This window comes from Balaenoptera musculus, chromosome 19 (genome assembly GCF_009873245.2).
Source record: "Balaenoptera musculus isolate JJ_BM4_2016_0621 chromosome 19, mBalMus1.pri.v3, whole genome shotgun sequence".
Taxonomy (NCBI): domain Eukaryota; kingdom Metazoa; phylum Chordata; class Mammalia; order Artiodactyla; family Balaenopteridae; genus Balaenoptera; species Balaenoptera musculus.
Genome location: NC_045803.1, coordinates 4,368,119 through 4,389,640, shown reverse-complemented (window position 1 = coordinate 4,389,640; position 21,522 = coordinate 4,368,119). Strand labels below are relative to the sequence as shown.

At 54.0% G+C, this 21,522-nt stretch overlaps 1 protein-coding gene across 1 annotated transcript; it reads left to right on the top strand.

Moving 5' to 3' along the window:
* The first annotated feature begins 1,799 nt into the window (after positions 1-1,799).
* PRKCG (protein kinase C gamma) lies at positions 1,800-21,031 on the top strand. The gene is made up of 18 exons (XM_036832647.1): positions 1,800-2,512; positions 3,207-3,238; positions 4,287-4,369; positions 8,375-8,486; positions 8,636-8,767; positions 9,354-9,510; positions 10,173-10,307; positions 10,604-10,691; positions 10,964-10,993; positions 12,915-13,067; positions 13,403-13,591; positions 14,933-15,024; positions 15,117-15,179; positions 15,284-15,422; positions 17,170-17,250; positions 18,355-18,462; positions 19,852-19,992; positions 20,088-21,031. Exons 1-18 carry the CDS (start codon positions 2,343-2,345, stop codon positions 20,274-20,276), a joined length of 2,094 nt encoding a protein of 697 aa, XP_036688542.1. The 5' UTR covers positions 1,800-2,342; the 3' UTR covers positions 20,277-21,031.
* The last annotated feature ends 491 nt before the right edge of the window (positions 21,032-21,522 follow it).

Below are 21,522 nucleotides of genomic sequence, written 5' to 3'. Positions count from 1 at the left end.
TGGAAGAGGGGGAAGGGCTAACTAGAGCAGGCGCACATCTTTTTAGTGAGGAAAATCCTCCGTTCGATGTCTGCAGTGTCCATCCCAGAATTCTGACCTACACCAATCCCTACCTTGTCGAAGGGCGTCTCGCGCCCCCACCCCTCCCCCATCCCACGCTTAAACCCCTTCTAGAAGGCACCAGACAGAACAGCTGTAGAACCTTGGGGTGATAACGCTGGTGATGCGGGAAAGAACCCAAGCAGAACTAGAATAGAGCGCTGTGGGATTCCTAGGTCAGTTTTCGGGGCCACCCCCGCCCCCTATCATCTCTCCTGGGGTACGGCGGACGCCTGGAGGTGGCCGGAAAGCCAGTGGACCCCATGTTTTGGGGTTTAGGAGAGTACTCGGATTCTCTTATCTCCCCTTCGGCTTCCAGAAGCTTGACCCCGACCCCCAAAAGTCGCAGAGAAGATGTGGCTGCCGGCCCGAGCCCCCAGGCTACGCCGCAGCGGGCCATCCCGCTTCGCGGGGCATGCCGGGAGAGAAAGTTCTCGGTCGCGCTGCGAGAACAGCTGATCTGCAGGACCAGACTACAAGTCCCAGAATACATTGCACCCCGCAGCCTCGGGCGGGCCGTGGTTGTCCTTGGCAACAGAGCGGTTCTACCGGTGGAGCCGGGACTAGGAAGCGCTCGGGAGCTGGGGGAGTGACGGAGCGCGACCAGAGAGAGGCAGAGACTCAGGTGGGGCGACGGAGGGGAGAGACAGGAGGAGACCTGACCGGGCCAACGTTCGGAGAGACCCTCCCAATCCCCGGGCAGAGATGCACAGAGTATTCCAGAGCCAGCGGGGGAAAGAGATTGAATCACTGAGAGACGTGGAGGGAGAGAGAGAACCCCAGAGACGAGAGGGATCCACAGAGCCAGAGAGATACATAGAGTGGGTGAGGAAGGGACAAAGATAGAGCTGGGGAGGGGAGAAGGAGAGGGAGAGAGAGCAACTTAAACATTCCGAGAGAGACCCCCAGCGATAGAGGGATTGACAGAGCCAGAGAGTGGGTCAGAGAGAGGGACAGGCGCAGAGAGATACAGAAGGAGGAAGAGGCAAGCACGAACGGAGAGCGAGATTCGTAGAGACACAGGAAGGGAGAGAGACAGAGACAAAAGCATCTACAAAGACACGGACACGGGGAGGAGGGGAGAGAAATCGAGGGAAATAGAAGAGGACATAGAAAATGAGACAGGGAGAGAGACAGAGATTGACTCTCAGAGAGAAAGACACGGAGGGAGGGAGAGACAGGGATCCACAGAGCCAGAGAGACAAAGAGACAGGGAGAGGAAGAGATTCGGGGAGACAGAAATGCAAGAATTTATGAGATGGGGAGAGACAGAGGGAGACTGATTCACAGTGAGACAGACATGGAGTGAAAGAGAGAGACACACCAGGACCCAGAGGGGGTCACAGGATGAGTGACAGACATAAATGGAGATACACAGCGAAGAAAACAGGAAAATAAAAACAGAAATTCTCAGAGATAAGGAAAGGAACCCAGACCCACCCAGAGAGACACAGAGAGCACGAGGACTAGGGAAAGGAACAGAGACCCAGGGAAATGAACACTCCCAGAGGGAGACCTAGAAGTACAAATTCACAGAAGCCTAGAGAGAGAAATCAAGACTCGGGTGGCATCAGAAAAAGTGAGACACCAAGCCTCCCTGCTCAACATTGGACCTCAGCACTAATACAAAGTTTGTACAATGAAACAGAGTGACACAATCAGAGACAGAGATCGGAGAGGAGCTACAGTGGGCTAACAGGACTCACCGAGGCACCCTAGTCGGGGAGGAAGACGGGGCCGGGCGACAGATTGGGGAGGGGGCAGGGCACGGCTCGGAGGATGCCCCCTCCCTTCAGCCAGCCCTCGGCGTGGGTGTGCGCACGTGTGTGTGTGTGTGTTGGAGGGGAGGGCATTTGTCCCAGGTCTCAAGGAGGGGGACGCCTTTAAGCCGAAACCCCGCCCCTCGGTCGTCATGGCAACGCCTCCCCCCACCCGGGGCTCCCACATTTCAGCAGGTGCCTGAGCTGGAGCTCCCACCACCGCCGCCGCCCGTGCCTCCGGCTCCTCCGGGCCCTTGCCCTCGGCTCTCCGCCGCACTCGCCCGCTCCCCCTGGCGGAGCCGGCGCGCCCCGGGGTGCCGCTCCCTGCCCTGCGCGCTCCGCTCCCGGAGGTGCCTCGCCCCTCTCCTTCCCACCTCGGAATCTCCCGCCGTCTCTTTTGCTCTTACGAGCCTTCCGCTCCTTGCCCTTCCACCTGTTTCCCGAGAAAGGCAGGATCCTGGTCCCTGCTACGTTCCTGGGGCCATGGCAGGCCTGGGCCCCGGCGGAGGCGATTCAGAGGGGGGACCCCGGCCCCTGTTTTGCAGAAAGGGGGCTTTGAGGCAGAAGGTGGTCCACGAAGTCAAGAGCCACAAGTTCACCGCTCGCTTCTTCAAGCAGCCAACCTTCTGCAGCCACTGCACTGACTTCATATGGTGAGGGAAGGGGGCCGGGGCCCTGAGGGATAAGGAGACTAGGGCTAAAGACCCCTGACGCACCAGACCCCACAGCGATGAGGAAAGAGGGTGCTGCAGCCCTGGCTCCTGGCCCTAGGGTAGGAGGGGTCTAGGGGCCTGGGGGCTGGGCTCCTGGGTCAGAGAGAGGAGGGGCTGGGGCCCTGGACTCTGAGTCTGAAGGAAGGGGCCTGGGGGCCTGGACTCCTGGGTCAGAGAGAGGAGGGGCTGGGGCCCTGGACTTCTGAGTCTGAAGGAAGGGGCCTGGGGGCCTGGGCTCCTGGGTCAGAGAGAGGAGGGGCTGGGGCCCTGGACTTCTGAGTCTGAAGGAAGGGGCCTGGGGGCCTGGGCTCCTGGGTCAGAGAGAGGAGGGGCTGGGGCCCTGGACTTCTGAGTCTGAAGGAAGGGGCTGGGGGCCTGGACTCCTGGGTCAGAGAGAGGAGGGGCTGGGGCCCTGGACTTCTGAGTCTGAAGGAAGGGGCTGGGGGCCTGGGCTCCTGGGTCTGAGAGAAGAGAGACTGGGGGGCCAGAATTTCTGGGTTCTGGAAAGGAGAGTCAGCTGGGGCTCAGACTCCTGCAGGAGGAGGATGGGAGGACTCAGGCCTCCTATGACTGGCAGAGGTGAGAGGTCCAGGTACCCTTTTCTGCACTGACCTCAGATCCTTGACTCTTACAGGGGGATTGGAAAACAGGGCCTGCAATGTCAAGGTAAGAGCTGGGGACCTGGACTCCCAGGACCCTCAGGAGGGTGGAGGCTGGGGCCCCACAGCCTAGGCTGCTTGACACACGTGTCTCTGATCCCCAGAGAGGCGCGGGGGAGCCCGGGGCGGGGGGTGTGGCAGAGACACAACCTGCAGTGGGGAGGGAGCTCTGACGGCGGGGCCAACGCGGAGGTGGTGCTGGGGGCCCCTCCCTCGGCCGGCTCCAGGTGGGGACAGATATTTGGAGAATCTGTTGCTATGGGAACAGTGAGATTTTTGGAAAAGGGGAGCTGAAGGGAGGGGGGGCTGGAGATGCAAAGTCAGAGCCCCCCCCAGGCTGCCATTGCCATGACAACACCACCGTCCTAGGCAGGGGCCGGCCGGGTGGGGTCACCGATGGGCGGGTGGGGGCCGGGTGGGGCTGGCAGTTATGGGGGCCGGGAGAGGGGGCCGAGTCCTAAAGCACCAGCTGCTACTGCTGAGAACCGAGTGAGTCAGGGAGGGGGGCGGGCCGACATCGGCGCCCCCAGACTCACTTCTGCCCAAGTTGATGCTCTCCGTTCTGTTGGAGGACCTCTCCCTGTGTTTCCTCTCTTCTAGTTGGCCTGCCTCTCTCCTGGCTTTCTTATCGCTGTCTGTGGGTCTGTGTCAATGGGATCCTGTTTTCTCTCTCTGTCTCCATCTCTTTGTGTCTTTCTCTGTCTTCCTCTGTCTTCCTCTCTCTGTCTTTGCCTCTCTCTCTGTCTCTCTATCTCTGTGTCTCTGTCTCTGTCTCCCTTTGGCTGTGGGTATGCATTGGGCTCTCTGTGTTTTCTCTGTTTCTGTGATTCTCTGCATTTCTGTTTCTTTCTTTGGGTCCACGTTTTGAATTTCTGTCTCCCAGTGTCTCTGTTTCTGTCTCTCTGCATGTCAAGGTCTCTTTGATTTTCTCTGTATTGGACTCTATGGGGATTCTCCTCTCCTGGTTTCCTTTCTGTCTGGGTCTCCTCTGTTTCTGATTTACTGTCCATTGGGGTCTCTGTCTGTCTCTGTGTCTCTATGATTCTCACCTTCAGTCTGCAGCTTTGTGGTTCATCGACGATGCCACGAATTTGTGACCTTCGAGTGTCCAGGCGCTGGGAAGGGCCCCCAGACAGACGTGAGTGCCCAGACACCTGGTTTTTCCTCCTCGGGCTGTACCCCCGCCCTCACCCCCTCGGCGTCCGTCCCAATTTCTCCTGCTATTTTTAAGGCTGGGAGGGGAGGGGGGCTGGAGAGATAGGGAGAGCTAGTCTGGCCCAGATTCCCTGCCCTTGGCCTGGAAAGGGGGAATGAGAGGGGACCAAGACAGGCTGGGGACCCAGGCGGGGGAAAAAGAGGAGGCGGGGTGAGGGGACCTCAGCACGGATGTGGGCTGTGATCCAGGAGTCAAGAGATTTAAAAAATAGAGAGCTGAGGGACAGAGAGAGAGACAGAGAGACAGAGAGAGAAATCGATGCAAACACCGAGATCCTGAGATGAGACAGAGAGAGAACCCAGAGGTGCAGAAAAAAACAGAGACCCAGACAGAGAGATTGGGGCAGAGAGAGTGAGAGCAATGGAACAGAGACAGTGACACAGGAGGAAGGAAAAGGGGACCCAGAAAGACTGGAAGAGACAGAGACAGAGAAACTCAGAGAGACAGGGCGGTAGATACCCAGAAAGGGAAACCAGAATAGAAAATGGTAGATAAGGATAACTGCTTAGGAGGTGCTGAGAGAGGGAAGCCCGGAGAGATCCTGTCATACACATGCACACACATGTGCATTTTCAGACATCCTGCCCGTGTGCACGCACACACACACATATATATATGCATACACAGACCCCTGTGTACACACACACACACACATATATATGCATACACAGACCCCTGTGTACACACACACACACATATATATATGCATATCAGACCCCCGTGTATGCACACACACATGTGCATGTACAGATCCCCCATGTGCGCTCACACAGATACACACAACCGTTCTCTCCCTCCCCCCGCCCCCCAACATCAAGGGCTTACAAGGACTGTCCGCCTTGCACGCCTACCCCTGATCCCTCCTTCACTTTCTTTCTGGCTGTGGGGCTCGTCTCTCTGAGCCTCAGTTTCCCCCTCTGTATAATGAGGCTCACCGTCCAGTGTTGACCAATAGAACTTTCTGGAACGACGGAAGCGTTCTGTATCTTCGCCATCCAGCTACCAGCCACCGCAGCTAGCTGCCGAGGGACAGAAATTTCAATCCCATTTAATTTGAATTGATTTCAATTTATTTTTTTTATTGAAGTATAGTCGATTTACAATGTTATGCCAATCTCTTGCTGTACAGCAAAGTAACTCAGTTATACACATATATACATTCTTTTTTAATATTCTTTTCCATTATGGTTTATCACAGGATATTGAATATAGTTCCCTTTGCTATACATTAGGACCTTGTTGTTTATCCACTGATTTCCATTTAAATAGCCACCTGTGGTTAGGGCTACCATGTAGGACAGCATCAGTCTAGATGCCCCCAGTCTTGTTTTTTTTTTTTTTTTTTTTTATTTAATCAATTTATTTATTTTTGGCTGCGTTGGGTCTTCGTTGCTGCGCGCGGGCTTTCTCTAGTTGCGGCGAGGGGGGGCTACTCTTCGCTGCGGTGCACAGGCTTCTCATTGCGGTGGCTTCTCTTGTTGTGGAGCACGGGCTCTAGGCACACAGGCTTCAGTAGTTGTGGCACGTGGGCTCAGTAGCTGTGGCTCGCGGGCTCTAGAGCGCAGGCTCAGTAGTCGTGGTGCATGGACTTAGTTGCTCCGCGGCATGTGGGATCTTCCTGGACCAGGGCTCAAACCCGAGTCCCCTGCATTGGCAGGCGGATTCTTAACCACTGCGCCACCAGGGAAGCCCGGGAAGCACCCCCACCCCCCACCCCAGGCTTGTTTTGACAGTTCAGGGAAGTCAGGCAGGATAAGAGCCCAGGGTCTGACACAGGGCTGGAGATGGTTTTATGATTAGCAGATGGAGAAAGAGGCAGAATGAGAGAGAGAGAGAGAGAGAGAGAGCACCACGGAAGTCCATGAGGCATTTTGCCAGCTTGTCAGGTCAAGAAAATTGTTTACATAGAGGATGTGACTTCTGAGAACACATATCAAGCACCACTGTCTACCAGCACCTATATGTTATGATTGGCTGCCTCGCCTGCCCGCTCCACCACCAACAAACACTACATCTGATTGATCCAGGGCTCATTGCGTGCACTCATCAGGTGTCTTGTATAGAGTATAGGACTGAATCTGCTTAACAGCTTATGAGGTTAGGTATTGTTCCTGTCCTCATCTGACCGAGGCTCCTGGGCCAGGACACCTGGGCTTGAATCCCACCTCCACCGCGTGTTGGTTCTGTGACCTTCCAAAAGTTTATTTACCTCCCTGCACCTCTGGAGTTCCTTGTCTATAAAATGGGGATGGTTACCATGCCCCCATCTTATAGGACTGTTTTAAGGACTAAATGAGTCAAATACTTGGGACAGCACCTGGTACATAGCAAGACACAAACTATTAATTATTATCATTGTAGAATTATTACTATTACAGATGAGGAAACAGAGGACAAGGTCTTTCCTCTGTATCACTCTGGCTTTCTTTTTCTTTGTGAAGCACTAAGCTTTTAATCTTGTTGTCAGCAACACAGATCAAGGGCTTAAGAAATGCTCAGGGCTTGACAAGCATGATTTCATTCAGTCTTCACAAGAACCCTTTCAGGGAGGGCTCATGGCCCCATTTTTTGGGGAGGAAACCTGAGTCTCTAAAAAGGGTGGTGTGGGGGGGGAGGCCACACAGCTGGGTGGTCGGCAGAGTCAAAAATCTGGACCCTAATCTTTCGAACTGGAGCCCCAGTACTGTCTCCTTTTTAATAGCTACTTTCACCTTGAGAATAATCGCAACAGCTTCTATGTCAGGTACCCTGCTGGGAATTTTCACCCACAGCATCTCATTTCATGCGGCAGGAACACTTTGAGCTAGGGTCAGCTGAAGATCTTTAGAGGTCCAGCACATGCAACTGCCAACGCCCTCCCTCCGTCCAAGTATAATTCAAAATAGAATCCCCACTAAACTGCAAAATAAGTAAAAGCCCAAGAATGTCCTGAATTTTCACCCTAGGGATAACTCTTGCAATGCATTCTTAGAAAAAGGCAAATATCAGATTATTTAACACTCAGACATTGCTGAGGGTGGAAGGAGGAATGCTTTTACTGGTGTCTTAAATTCATGCTTAATTGGACTCGACATTTAGCATCGCTTCAAGATATACATTGTTTATTTCCACTGGGCAGAGGAGGGCGCTGAGACTCAAAATTGGGCACTTACTTGTCTGAAGTCACGCAGCTGGGAAATGGCCCAGCTCTTGATTAAACCCAAGGGTATGTGGGGACTGCAATAAAATCACTAATAATAACCATGGCAGTAATGGCAGCAGTAACACTACTGAGCACATTTAACATGCCAGACACTGCTGTGTTGTTTACACTTAATCTTTCATTTAGGACGCCTGGGTCCCTAAAACTGAGAGGTCATATTCTCCATCCCACAGGGGGCTCAGAGTAGGCAGATCATCAGCGGGTAGACATTGACAGAGGCTGACAGTGAATGATCTGAGGTTCATGGTGGCCCACAAGTCCTCGGAGAACAGCTTGTGGAAGGCTGGGGATTAGGGACTATGGGACTTTGGAAGCCTCCACTTCCTTCAGGTTCTTCCCAAATGCCACCTTGTTAGTGAAACCTTCCCTGATCACTCTATTTCACAGTCCCCTTCCCTACTTCATTTTTGTCCAGAGCACCTATTACCATCTGTAATACTATATATTTTACATATCGTGTTTATTTTCTCTCTCCCTTCATTAGAAAGTAAAGTCCACAGGGACAGGAGTTTTCCTTTGTTTTGCTCAGGGTTGCTCAGGGCTGGGTCCCGGCACCAGGAGCCGTGCCTGGCACACAGGAGGTGCTCAATAAATATTGTAGAGTGACTGAGTGAGGTGGAGAAGCAGGAAGACTGGGAGAGCAAGGCGGAAGAGAAAGAGTTCAGAGGGATGTTCTTTTAGTGCGCCCTGCAGACCCCTTCTGACCGGCTCCTCCCTGCCCCCAGGATCCCCGGAGCAAGCACAAGTTCCGTCTGCACAGCTACAGCAGCCCCACCTTCTGCGACCACTGTGGCTCCCTCCTTTACGGGCTGGTGCACCAGGGCATGAAGTGCTCCTGTGAGTCTACGCTTGCTGCGCCCGCCAGAACTTGGCGCTTCCGGGGCCCCTGCAAAAGTGCAGTGTCTGGGTTCCCGGTAAATGCTGGGGAATGGAGTCTGGGGTTAAGGGCGGGACCTGAAGTGCTACCCTCAGTTCTGTCCCCCCAGGCTGCGAGATGAACGTGCACCGGCGCTGCGTGCGCAGCGTGCCCTCTCTGTGCGGTGTGGACCACACGGAGCGCCGCGGTCGCCTGCAGCTGGAAATCCGAGCTCCCACTTCGGATGAGATCCACGTCACGGGTGAGACCCCGCCCCCTCGCCTGGCCCCGCCCCTTTACCGGAGCGTGAGGAACCGACTGAATTCACCTGAGCTGCCCACCCCGCCCCTCCCCCCGACTCGGAAAGGCCACGCCCCTCGCGAAGGTCGCACGCACACTCCTGACCCCACCTGCAAAAGCTGAGCACCACTCGGCCGCGCCCCTTCTAGCTCGAGGCCCCTTCTCCAGCCACGCCTCTGGCGACTTTCAGCGCCTCTTAATGGCTGTTCTGGGCATCAAGGTCCTGGGGGTGGAGGGGTGGGGGGTGGGGAATGAGAGAAGAGCTGGTTCCGAAGAAGGCTCGGGTTTACTAGTGGTGATATGGCCAGGGTCCCGACTCCTGGGTCCTAATGGAGCCAGGGGCTTTGGGTTTGATCTCTGGGTCACTGGCTGGGGAAAGGGCTTCATGCCCTGTCTTCTGGGCACTGGAGAAGTAAAAGATCAAAAACACCTGGGTCTTGAGAGAGGATGCTGAGAGATTGGAATTCTTGACTGCTGGCTGGGGGAAGGCTCGGGGGTTTCTTCCTGGATCTCTAACCCCATCTACCCTCCTTCCCCTCCCCGCTCAGTTGGCGAGGCCCGTAACCTCATCCCAATGGACCCCAATGGTCTGTCTGATCCCTATGTGAAACTGAAGCTCATCCCAGATCCTCGGAATCTGACAAAACAGAAGACCCGGACGGTGAAAGCCACGCTAAACCCTGTGTGGAACGAGACCTTTGTGTTGTGAGCCTCGGGTGCAGGGGAGGCTGTAATGACTGATAGAGAATGATCTGAGGGTCCTGGTGGCCCAGAACACCCCAGAGAGCAGGTTTTAGGATTGGAGGAATCCCAAAAAGGGCAGAAGAAGGTGGTGGGAGAAGAAAATGAAGTGGTTGAGGGAGAGGGATGGAGATACAGAAGGCGAGAGACACACATCTGTGTGCTTAATCTCCAACAAAGCTCACCACTTTAGAATGAGACAGGGATCCGAGAGAGAGATAGGCAGACCCTGCGACTCAGAAGAGACATAAACCCAAAGAGAGACACAGAAGGAATGGCGGCGATGGGTGGGTGGCAGGGAGGGAAAGAGAAGCCAACTGACAGAAAGACAGACGGACAGACCTGGAGGGAGGAGAGGGGCCCCGTGAAAAGGAGAGGCCTGGAGAGAAAGGCCAGGAGACAGAGATGGGGAAGAGCCAGGGCGGGGAGGGAGACTGAGAGAGCTGTCTAGGTTTACTTAGGGCCCAGACAGGGAGAGAGACGCTCTTCGGGAGGACCTGGGGTGGCAAAACACTTTACAGAGCAGGAAACACGCCCCAGCTCACCGGGTTTGCCTGCTCTTCCCCAGGGTGGAAAGGTGGGCAGCCAAGAGCTGGGCCCCTCACTGCGCCACCCCCTTCCCGCAGCAACCTGAAGCCGGGGGACGTGGAGCGCCGGCTCAGCGTGGAGGTGTGGGACTGGGACCGGACTTCCCGCAACGACTTCATGGGTGCCATGTCCTTTGGCGTCTCGGAGCTGCTCAAGGTTCCCGTGGACGGCTGGTGAGGGCGGGGGCGGGGGCGGGGGCGGGGCCGGGGCCGGGCGGGGCTGGGGGCGGGGCCCCGGCATCTGCATCAATTTCCGTGGGTGGTCTCTCTCTAGGGCACTATCTTTTCTACTTCCCTGTGCTTCTTTATCTCTTTCCCCCCCCGCCCCTCTCTCCTTATCTCACTCGTTCTCTCTTCATCTCTGTCTGTCTCTTCCCTCCTTCTGATGTCTCTGCCTCTCCCGCGGGTGCCCCCCCTCCCCATCCGTCTCCCCTACTCCTGCCCCGCTCTGGTCTCCGTCTGTCTGTCAGGTACAAGTTACTGAACCAGGAGGAGGGCGAATATTACAATGTGCCAGTGGCTGATGCTGACAACTGCGGCCTCCTCCAGAAGTTTGAGGTACCCAGACCCCGGCTTCCCCTCCAGGAGCCCAGCCCCGTCACCCACAGTTCAGAGCTGGCCTTTCCCGAACTCCATCGCTGCTTGCCCACTGGCCCTGGGACTGAAATTCCCAGAAAAGCCTGGAGTTCTTTCTGCTCTTCTAGGGTACTGCTGGGAATTAGAGTTCCCATCCATCCCCCTGGTTTGTGGGTCTGGGGACCCCCATCCCCTGCTTTAGGGCAATCCCCTACCTCTCTGGGGGCTCTGACTCTGGCTTTCTTCTCCCCCAGGCCTGTAACTACCCCTTGGAACTGTACGAGGTGAGCAGAGCTGGAGGCCTGGAATGGAGACAGTTTCCTTTCCTGTGGTCTGTATCTGTCCCCCCACCTCTCTCTCCTCCAACATCTGTCTTCATTTCCACACACATGGGTTGAGCACATACTTGGTGGCAGGTCTTGCCCTTGCTGAGTAATCCTAGCTCTCCAGAGCCGAATCTGACCCTCAGGCAACTCCCCAACGTAGGGACACAGTCACAAATACTCAGATTCCAGGATGATGTGCTAAATTAGAGGTAGCCCAGGGAACAAAGAAGCATAGAGGAGGCACTAACCCCAGCCTGGGGCCAGGGGGTTGGGGTGGAGGTGGTCAGGGAGGACTTCCCTAAGGAGGTGACACCTGAATTGCTCCTTGAGTTTTTCTGCCTATTTATCACTGTACCTTTCTCTCCTCCATTGTTTTTTTGACTTACTGAACACCTATTTCCTGAGGTTTTATGTAAACCAAACCCTATTCTGGGAGTAGAATCAGGCCATTCCCTGGGGAGCTCCTCTTTCAATATAGGAGAAAGTTACAGATAGAGAAGGAATGTGTTTGATCATGGAGATGACCTCAGGCACTAGGGAGTCCTAAGCCTCTGGCAGGACCTGGGTGAGTCAGAGAAAAGTTCGGAGACAGGAAGTGCAGGATTCCCCAGGGAAAGGACAGGGAGATGAGATTTCCAGGCCAAGGAAGGAATAATGCACTCGCTCTCTCTCTCTCCCATTTATTCTTTCAAAAAACATTTTGTTGAGCCCTCTGTGTGCAAGGCATGGTTCTAATCACTGGGGATATAGCAGAAAACGAGAGAGAGAGAGAGAGACAACCTCCTGCCCTCATGGGGCTTACACTCGGAGGAAGGCATTCAACAGAATAAAGGAGTGAATGATCCTATGTCAGAAGGCGATGTGTGATTATGGAGAAAAATAAATGCTAAAGAGGATAGGGAGTGCTGTTTTTTGAGATTTTAATAGCAATAAGCAGAGAAGCCTTCACTGAGAAAGTGACCTTTGGGCAAAGACATAAAGGAGATGAAATAGTGAGCTGTGGGGATAGTGGAGAGCCTTCCAGGTGGAGGGAAGATCACGTGCAAAGGCCCTGAGGTGGGCCCAGACCAGCAGTGAGGCTGGAGCAGAGGGAGGGATGAGGGATGAGGGTGGGAAGAAGTAGGAGATGGAGTCAGAGAGAGGAAGGGTGGGGGTGGCCTCGTCATTTATTGGAAGGATTTTGGCTTTTAAACCAAGTGAGATGGGAGGGCATTGGAGGTGGCCTGAGATGATTTCTGTCTGGACAAGATGACTGCCCCTGTGTCAAGAACAGATGGTGGAAGGAGGAGGAAGGCTACTGTGAAGGCCCAGAGGGCAGTTGCCAGCGGCTTCGCCCGGGGGACAATGATGGTAAAGGTGTTCAGATGCTGGGTGTGCTCTGAACATAGAACAACAGGATGTGCATTCAGCACTCATCTCCTGAGACCTTCATCCACTCAACACACTCCTGCTGAGACCCAAGTCATGTGCTGGGTGATGGTAGAAAAACAGAAAGCAGGAGGGAGACACAGTCTCTGACTTTAATGGACTTTGATTTCTGGCTCTGCTTTTTAACCTGCTGTGTGACTTCGGGCGAGTTACTTAATGTCTCTGTGCCATCTCCTCTAAAATGGGGGGTGGGGTGGGTGACAAGGGTCTCCTGGAGGATCAATGGCATATAGTAAGCTATCTAAGTGCTAGTTGAATAATAAACCCTCCAGGCTACAGGAAATCAGAGAAAGCTCTTAAGCCAAAGAAGGGGGTGGAAGCAACTTTTTTTCTCTCTCCATCTTTCCATCTCTCCCCGTCCCTTTCGTTCTTGGGTGCTGTCTCGCTGAGGGGCACCTCCTTATCCCCTTCTGGGGTCTGACTAGCTTCGGATCTCTCCCCTTTCTCACAGAGGGTGCGGATGGGTCCTTCTTCCTCTCCCATCCCCTCCCCGTCCCCTAGTCCCACCGACTCCAAGCGCTGCTTCTTCGGGGCAAGCCCTGGACGTCTGCACATCTCTGACTTCAGCTTCCTCATGGTTCTAGGAAAAGGCAGTTTTGGGAAGGTTGGATTCCTGGGGCTCTGGGAGAAGGGGGAGAACGTCTGGGGGTGGGGCTCAGGTTTCTGGTTCTGAGAGATGAAGTGCAGGGGGGAGGGAACTAGGCTACTAGAGTCCCCAAAGAGAGTTTGATGGGGCCTCTTGAGTTCCTGGAGAGGAGAGGCATAAAGATGTGGATACTTTCTCTGAGGGGGTAGTTGGCAAGGTCAGGGCACCTGGTCCCCTGAGAGGGAGAGGGAGGACCCGGGACTCCGTTTGTTTGTGTCCTTGAAAGGGATGGGTAGGGACCCGCACCTCTGGGTCCCCAAGAAGGACTGGGCCTTTCCCGCCTCTGCCGCTAGGTGATGCTGGCCGAGCGCAGGGGCTCCGACGAGCTCTATGCCATCAAGATCCTGAAGAAAGACGTGATTGTCCAGGATGACGACGTGGACTGCACCCTGGTGGAGAAACGCGTGTTGGCCCTGGGGGGTCGAGGCCCCGGAGGCCGGCCCCACTTTCTCACCCAGCTTCACTCCACTTTCCAGACCCCGGTAAGAAAGGAGGCGGCAGAGGCCGGCTCAGGAGCCCTGCCTCATCCCCACTGGATGGATCAAGCGTTTGCTTTGAGATTCTGAGTTTTTGGCAAGGCGGAAGAACCCTGTGAACTCTGACTGGGTGTGGCCGGCTCCTCAGTGGGCGTGGCCAGAATGCAGGTGCCCTGGAGGGCGTGGCCACAAGGCTAGGATCCTGCGTGGGAGTGGCCTGAAGCCCCTAGGTCTTGAGTGGGTGTTTCTTGAGTAAGGGCTTCTGGAGTAAAAGAATGCGTGGAGAATGTCTTCTAAGTGAGTGAGTATGCCTACAAGTGGGCTCTGAGTGATGGGGTTGTCACTCTTGGATTCTGAGTTCAGGACTCGTCAGAAACAGGGTGTTTCCCGAAGGTTGTGGCATGGGACAACGAGTCAGAACTGTCAGGGGTTAGAGAGAGCGTGACTCTACTTCCAAGAGCTCTGAGTGGGCGTAGCCAGCTTCCTGGAGGTTTTGTTTTGTTTTGTTTAAATTTTTATTCATTTATTTATTTATTTTTGGCTGCATTGGGTCTTCATTGCCGCACATGAGCTTTCTCTAGTTGCCGCGAGCGGGGGCTACTCTTCGTTGCGGTGCGCGGGCTTCTCATCGCGGTGGCTTCTCTTGTTGTGGAGCTTGGGCTCTAGGCACGCGGGCTTCAGCAGTTGTGGCACACAGGTTTAGTTGCTCCACGGCATGTGGGATCTTCCCGGACCAGGGCTCGAACCCGTGTCCCCTGCATTGGCAGGCTGATTCTTAACCACTGTGCCACCAGGGAAGTCCCCTTCCTGGAGTTTTTTAAAAATTAGTACTGTATCGGGAATTCCCTGGCGGTCCAGTGGTTAGGACTCCATGTTTCCACTGCAGGGGGCGCAGGTTCAATCCCTGGTCAGGGAGCCAAGATCCTGCAAGTGGCACGGCACGGCCAAAAAAATAAAAATAAAATAAATTAAAAATTACTATCATTTGCTAGTGAGGCCTGAACAACTTTGGTTCCTAACAGGTGGCCGTGATTGCATATGCATGTGAGTGGATATGGAAAGAGGTTTCAGTATCCCTGGAATTTCAAGCAAATGGTGGGCGTCAATCTTAAATTCCGAGAATGGAGGACCGGAACACCTGACAGTTCGGAGTAACAGGGGATGGGGTGGGTGGAGATTCTGCAGGGGCCGGTTGAGAATCTTCGGGGCCTCCCCGTGGGCACAGACAGTTGCTCTGGATTTCTGATTGGGTGGATCCAGAGCCTTTGTCTCAGGTGGGCAGGAATGGACGTTTCCAACCCCTGGTGGGCGTGTCCTCGCCTCTAAGTCCCGTCCACTCCTCCCCAGGATCGCCTGTATTTTGTGATGGAGTACGTCACTGGGGGCGACTTGATGTACCACATTCAGCAGCTGGGCAAGTTTAAGGAGCCCCATGCAGCGTGAGTCTTGGCCAAGAGAGGAGGGTAGAGGGAAGGTGGAAGGGGAGTGGGCTCCAGTCTCCGGCCTTCTGACTCCCCACCTCCGCCTCCAGGTTCTACGCAGCAGAAATCGCCATCGGCCTCTTCTTCCTTCACAGTCAGGGCATCGTCTATCGGTGAGCAGTCCCAGGCCTTTCAGGGGAGGGAATCAGACCCCCAGAAGAGAAGGAACTTGAACTTAAGGCTCCAGCCCGTTGAACTGTGCCCTTCCCACCCGCAGGGACCTGAAACTGGACAACGTGATGCTGGATGCCGAAGGACACATCAAGATCACTGACTTTGGCATGTGCAAGGAGAACGTCTTCCCCGGGACCACGACTCGCACCTTCTGCGGGACCCCGGACTACATAGCCCCCGAGGTAATCCTACCTCCGCTCCTCTTGGTGCTCTCCAAATTCACGGAGTAGCTGCGGCTGGTCGTCTCGTATTCAGAGTATGGGGACTTGACCCTGGGGTCTTTACACGAGTCGTGGGTGTTCCAGCAGCAAGCGGCGCAGAGAGGCTCGTCCGGAGCGTTGTAAGTGGGCGGAGCTGAGTCTCTAAATAGGCAAAGTGGGGGGACCTGTGGGTGAATGTTCTAAAAGAGCAGGACCAGCTCTAGGGATTCTAGGAGAACAGGGCCTGTTACTGGCCTGTTCTAAGAAGGTGGAGATGATTTCCAGTGTACTCTGAGTGGGTGGGCCCCATCCCCCTAGAACATTAGGCATGTGGAGGGTGTCCCCTGAATATTTCAAGTGGGCAGAGTATGCTCTGATTTTGTTAGGGGGGGTGAAGCTAATGATCTGACTGTATGTAAGTAGACTGAGAGCACGTCCTGACTTCTCACTTGATGGAGGAGGTGGGGTTGGTGGTGCCCTCCTTGATCTTTCCTGGCGATTCTATGATAGTGCCCAAGTAACCAATGCCAGTGGTTTCAAAACATAGCTGGTAATCAGAATCACCTGGGGAGATTTTGAAAAATACACACATCTTCCTGCCTCTGACTCTGGCCTATTGTGGCTGGAATTCTTCAGGGCTGGGAACACCTCTCTTTAAACAGTCCCCTAGGGCTTCCCTAGTGGCGCAGTGGTTAAGAATCCGCCTGCCAGGGCTTCCCTGGTGGCGCAGTGGGTAAGAATCTGCCTGCCAATGCAGGGGACACGGGTTTGAGCCCTGGTCCGGGAAGATCCCACATGCCACGGAGCAACTAAGCCCGTGTGCCACAACTACTGAGACTGCGCTCTAGAGCCCGTGTGCCACAACTACTGAAGCCCACACGCCTTAGAGCCCGTGCTCTGCAATGGGAGAGGCCACCGCAATGAGAAGCCCGCGCACTGCAAGGAAGAGTAGCCCCCACTCGCTGCAACTAAAGAAAGCTCGTGCGCAGCAACGAAGACCCAACACAGCCAAAAAAAAAAGAATCCGCCTGCCAATGCAGGGGACACGGGTTCGAGCCCTGGTCCGGGAAGGTCCCTCATGCCGCGGAGCAGCTAATCCCGTGCACCACAACTACTGAGCCTGTGCTCTAGAGCCTGCGAGCCACAACTACTGAGCCCACGTGCCACAGCTACTGAAGCCCACGCGCCTAGAGCCCGTGCTGCACAACGAGAGAAGCCACCACAATGAGAAGCCCGCGCACCGCAACAAAGAGGAGCTCCCGCTCGTCACAACTGGAGAAAGCCCGCGCGCAGCAACGAAGACCCAATGCAGCCAAAATTAATTAATTAATTAATTTATTTATTTATTTTATTTAAAAAAAAGAAACAAAAAACAGTCCCCTAGAAGAATCTGACATGTGTCCAGATTTAAGACTCTCTGGTCTCTGAAATTCTGCCCTATGCACCTGATATTGTAAGGAGAGAGTCCAGTTACCTAGATATTCTGGATGGGTGGAACTTGCGACTTGGTCTTTAGATAGTCTTTATATTTGGGACCAAAGGAATGTTCCAAGTAGGTAGAGTTTGTTTCCCAAATTTTCCAGAGGATGGAGCCAAAGTGTTCTGAATGGGAAAAGTTTGTGCTGAAAACATTTAAAGTGGGTAGGGTTCCCAGGCGGTGAAGCCAGAGGGGCCCTAGCTTTCTTGAATCACAAATCATAATCCCTTGCCTTCCTTCCTCCCCTGCTAGATCATTGCCTACCAGCCCTATGGGAAGTCTGTCGACTGGTGGTCCTTTGGGGTCCTGCTGTATGAGATGTTGGCGGGGCAGGTAAGGGAAGGTGGGGAGAGGCTGGTTTGACTAAAGGCAACACGGATGGGGTGCCACCTGTTACGTGGCCATTATCTCAGGAGGAGCAGGTCAGGAAGGGATGTCTGTCTATAGGCTAATGAGGTGTGCTAAGCTGTGGGGAAGGTCAGCCAGATAGGAGAGCGCTCTCCGTGGTCCTGAAGCATTATCTTCCCACAGGCTAGGGGTTCCTCACCTTTCTTGTGTCATGGACCCCCTTCTCAGAACAGTGTTTTTAAATGCATGAAGTAAGATAATAGCATTACAAAAGAAGCCAATCATATTGAAATATGGTTATCAGAATGTTAAAAGTTTAATTGGTAATTTAACCAACTAAATAAATTTAACTTAAATGCGTACGGTTGTCTAAACCTATTAGAATATGGACCTATATGTGATATCCTACTAATGAATTAAGTGGTAATATCTCACAGGAATAGGAAGTAAATAGGAAGGTCTACCAGTAATTTTGAAGTAGAAGTGACTGATTTTTTGAGATATTTGCAACTCTTATGTGCTACGAAAGTATCTGTGATTTCCATCGGTGATGAAGTCACAGTTACGACTAATCGGGTTTGTTTCCTATAATTTCCATGAATGCTGAATTTCAGTTTTAGATTTTAAAGAATAAAGATGCATGTTTTTTTCCCATTCAAATTCATGGCCCCCCACAATGGTGCAAACAGTCTCCCTAGACCTCACATTAAGAATCTTTGCCTGGGTGCTGCTTTTGCTAATCCCAGAAGACTGGAGGCCACTCATCCAACCGGGAGAATGCTTTTACAGCTTTTCCTGCAGTTTTTCTCTCTTCTATTTAAATGACACGTTGCCTAATTAATACCCTGCCAATTTACATAGCAGAGAAAGAGAGAAAGACCCGCAAAGAGGTGCAGAGAGCTGAAGCATCTGAGATAGGAAACAATGGAGTCTGAAAGTGAGAAAGATATAGCTTTTGCGGTTTGGTCAGATTTTTCCCTAGGAATTTGGGGGCCCAGGGGTGGGCTGTGGTCACGGTGGGCAGTGAGGGTGTGGAAGGTGCGGCCAGGTAGTTTGTCAAGTCTCTGACTATCCCCTCTACTTCCTTAGCCCCCTTTTGATGGGGAGGACGAGGAGGAACTGTTCCAGGCCATCATGGAACAAACTGTCACCTACCCCAAGTCGCTTTCCCGGGAAGCTGTTGCCATCTGCAAGGGGGTGAGAGACCTAACTCCCAGATTCTCCAGACCCGTAAGCCACCTGCCCCACTGCTGCTGTCCAGGGCTGCCCACACACTGTCTACGTGCACCTTAGGAAAAGGCTCCCGTTCCTCAAGTTGCTTTGCTCCCGTCTGCTGAAAAAATTTATATAATATAGAGATTTTGTTAGAACAATAACATACTGCCCTGCTGCCACCTGCAGTCCAAGGATGGCCTCTACCGTGTCCTCCTGTGCTAGCCCCTCTCCCCAGCTCATGGCAGGAAGTGCTGGAAGGCCAAGGCCCGCCTCTCCAGAACTGGCTGCGTCAGGTGAACCTAACTCCTGCCCCTTTTCTTCCTGCGGGATCTCGGTCGGGCAAGTCACCAAAACTCTAGGAAACTCCGTCTCCTCCTCTGGGGTTGTGGAGTTAAGGCAGGAGGAAGAGCCTAGCCTACAGCAGCTGTTCCACAGATGTTAGGACATTTCTGCTTCTAGCTCCCGTCTCCATGTCTCTCTGACTATCTCTCTCTGGGCTTCTGTCTCATCCCTCTGCCTCCATCTACGTATCATGGGGCTTTCTGTGTTGCTACCTTTTTTTCTGTGTCCTTCGGGAATCTCTGTCCACCTTTTGCATCTTTGTTCTCCTCTCTCTGGGTCTCTATTACCTTCTCACCCTCCCTCCCTTCACATACACACACACACACACACACACTGGATCTCTATCCTTCTCTTTCTTGGTCTCTCTCCTCTTCCTTTTCTGGGTCTCTGTCTTCCCCTTTCTCTGAGTCTCCACCCTCATATGGGGTCTTCATCCCTCTCTCTGGGCGTTTGTCTCCTGGGTCTCCATCCTCTTCTCCTTCTGGACCTTTGTCTCCCCCACCCCTGCCCCTGCTTGTCTCTTACCTTCTCTGGGTATCTGTCCTCCCTCTGAGTCTCCCCCCTCTCTCTGGATCTCTATTCCCCCTTTTCTCTGGGTCTTCAATCTCCTCTCTCTCCCCCCTTCTCCCTCTCGGACACTTTCCCTCTTTCCCTCTCTCCCTCCGTCCCCCATCTGGGATTCTTTCTGTTTCCCCTTCCTCTCTTTCTGGGTTTCTCCACCCCTCATACCCTCACACCCTAATTTTGCTTCTTTCTTTGTCTCTCCCTGGGTCTCTGGATCTGGGTTTCATCTACCCCATCTCATTTATTCCCCCTCTTCCTCTTTCTCTCTCCCTTTCTTCTTTCCACTCCCTCCCCCATCTCTGTCCCATCTCCCCCCCCCCCACCCCACCCCCATTCTGCTCTTTCTGGATCTCTATGCTTGTCTCTCTGTTCCTCCTTCCTTGTCTTCCTCTCTCTCTGTCGTCCTCTGGGCCTCCCTGTCCGGGACTCTGTCTGTCTGTCCGTCTCTCTCTGTGTTTCCTGCAGTTCCTAACCAAGCACCCAGCAAAGCGCCTGGGCTCGGGGCCAGATGGAGAACCCACCATCCGAGCTCATGGCTTTTTCCGCTGGATCGACTGGGAACGGCTGGAACGATTAGAGATCGCGCCTCCTTTCAGACCCCGCCCGGTCAGTCACCTTCTGGGAACAAAATCTTGGCCCCTAGAGGGTGGAATATCCATGAGCTCCAGTACTTCATGTTTCCCTCCCGGTGTTTCCCACAGTGTGGCCGCAGCGGCGAAAACTTCGACAAGTTCTTCACGCGGGCGGCGCCAGCGTTGACTCCCCCAGACCGCCTAGTTCTGGCCAGCATCGACCAAGCCGAATTCCAAGGCTTCACCTATGTCAACCCGGATTTCGTGCACCCGGATGCCCGCAGCCCCATCAGCCCAGCACCTGTGCCAGTCATGTAATCTCACCTGCCGCCACTAGGTGTCCCCATGGCTCCCTCCGCCGCGCCAGCCTTACCCCTACCCCACGCGCCCCCCACTTCACCACCCCCTCCCCAGTTCTAGATCTTGCGCCCCAACATTCTGGCCTCTGCCCTCCCCCTCCCTGCCCCGGGTTCCAGATGCCCCTCCCAAGCGTTCCTGGCATTTTAAACTCCATACAATCTCTGGAGTCTTGCCGTGTTCTAGATTCTACTGCGCTGAGCCCTAGATTCTGACCTGCCTCAGTGTTCTGGATTGCGCTTCACCAAGTTACAGAACCACCAACACCATCCCAACTCCAAGGAGTTCTAGACTCCATCTTGGTAGAATCTATGCCTCTACTTCTTCTTCTTCTTTCTTATTTCTGGGAAATAGTGTCATGGGACGGGCTCTTTCAGACTGGGATTTCAGAACAACCCCCCACCTCCGAGGCCCCACCTACCTCCACTCCATTCTGGAGTAAGTGGGAAGCTGTGCCTCTGTGCTCCAGTGCCCCTCTTCTACACTCTGGGGATTCCTGGGATGTATGGAGGATCGTCTCCCCAGCTGTTCTCAGTCAGCTTTTGTCCTAGACTCCCCACCCTAAACCCACCACTGCATGGCTTCTCCAGTCCCGCTCGGAACCCAACCCCTACCCCAGTGCCTGCCACTCTCGGGGACTCTCCCCACCCCCAATCCTCTGCCTCTCCCACCCTGCCACAGCTGCTGGAGAATAAATTTGGGATGCTGATGCTGAAGTGTCTGGATGTTTTCTTCTAAGCTTGGAGAATGAAGGGGGTGTGCAGGTGGGACAACGACTGAACATAGAAACAAACAGAGAGAGACAGAGGCTGAGGAGGGGTCTGCAGAGAGAGAGGGAAAACGCAGAGACCCATCAAGTGAGAGATGATGCCCACAGCATGAGAGTAAAGAACAGAGACCTGGAGAAAGCAGAGAGAGAGAGAGAGAGAGCGCGAGCGCGAGCGAGCTACACACAGAGTGCCATAGAGAGGATCAAAGTGGACACGTGCAGGAAGAGGCAGCGGTGTACTCATAGACCACTGAGCGTGTCAGGTAGAGATCCCGGGCACAAAGACAAGCACGCACATATTCGCCCAGAGCAATAAGGCTCACACACTGGCACACTGAGACCCAGCGACTGGGAAGTCCTAAGAGGGAGGATGAAAGGCAAGCCTGCTATTGAGAGACCCCCAAGACAGAGAAACCCGTGAGCTTAAGAATCAGAGAC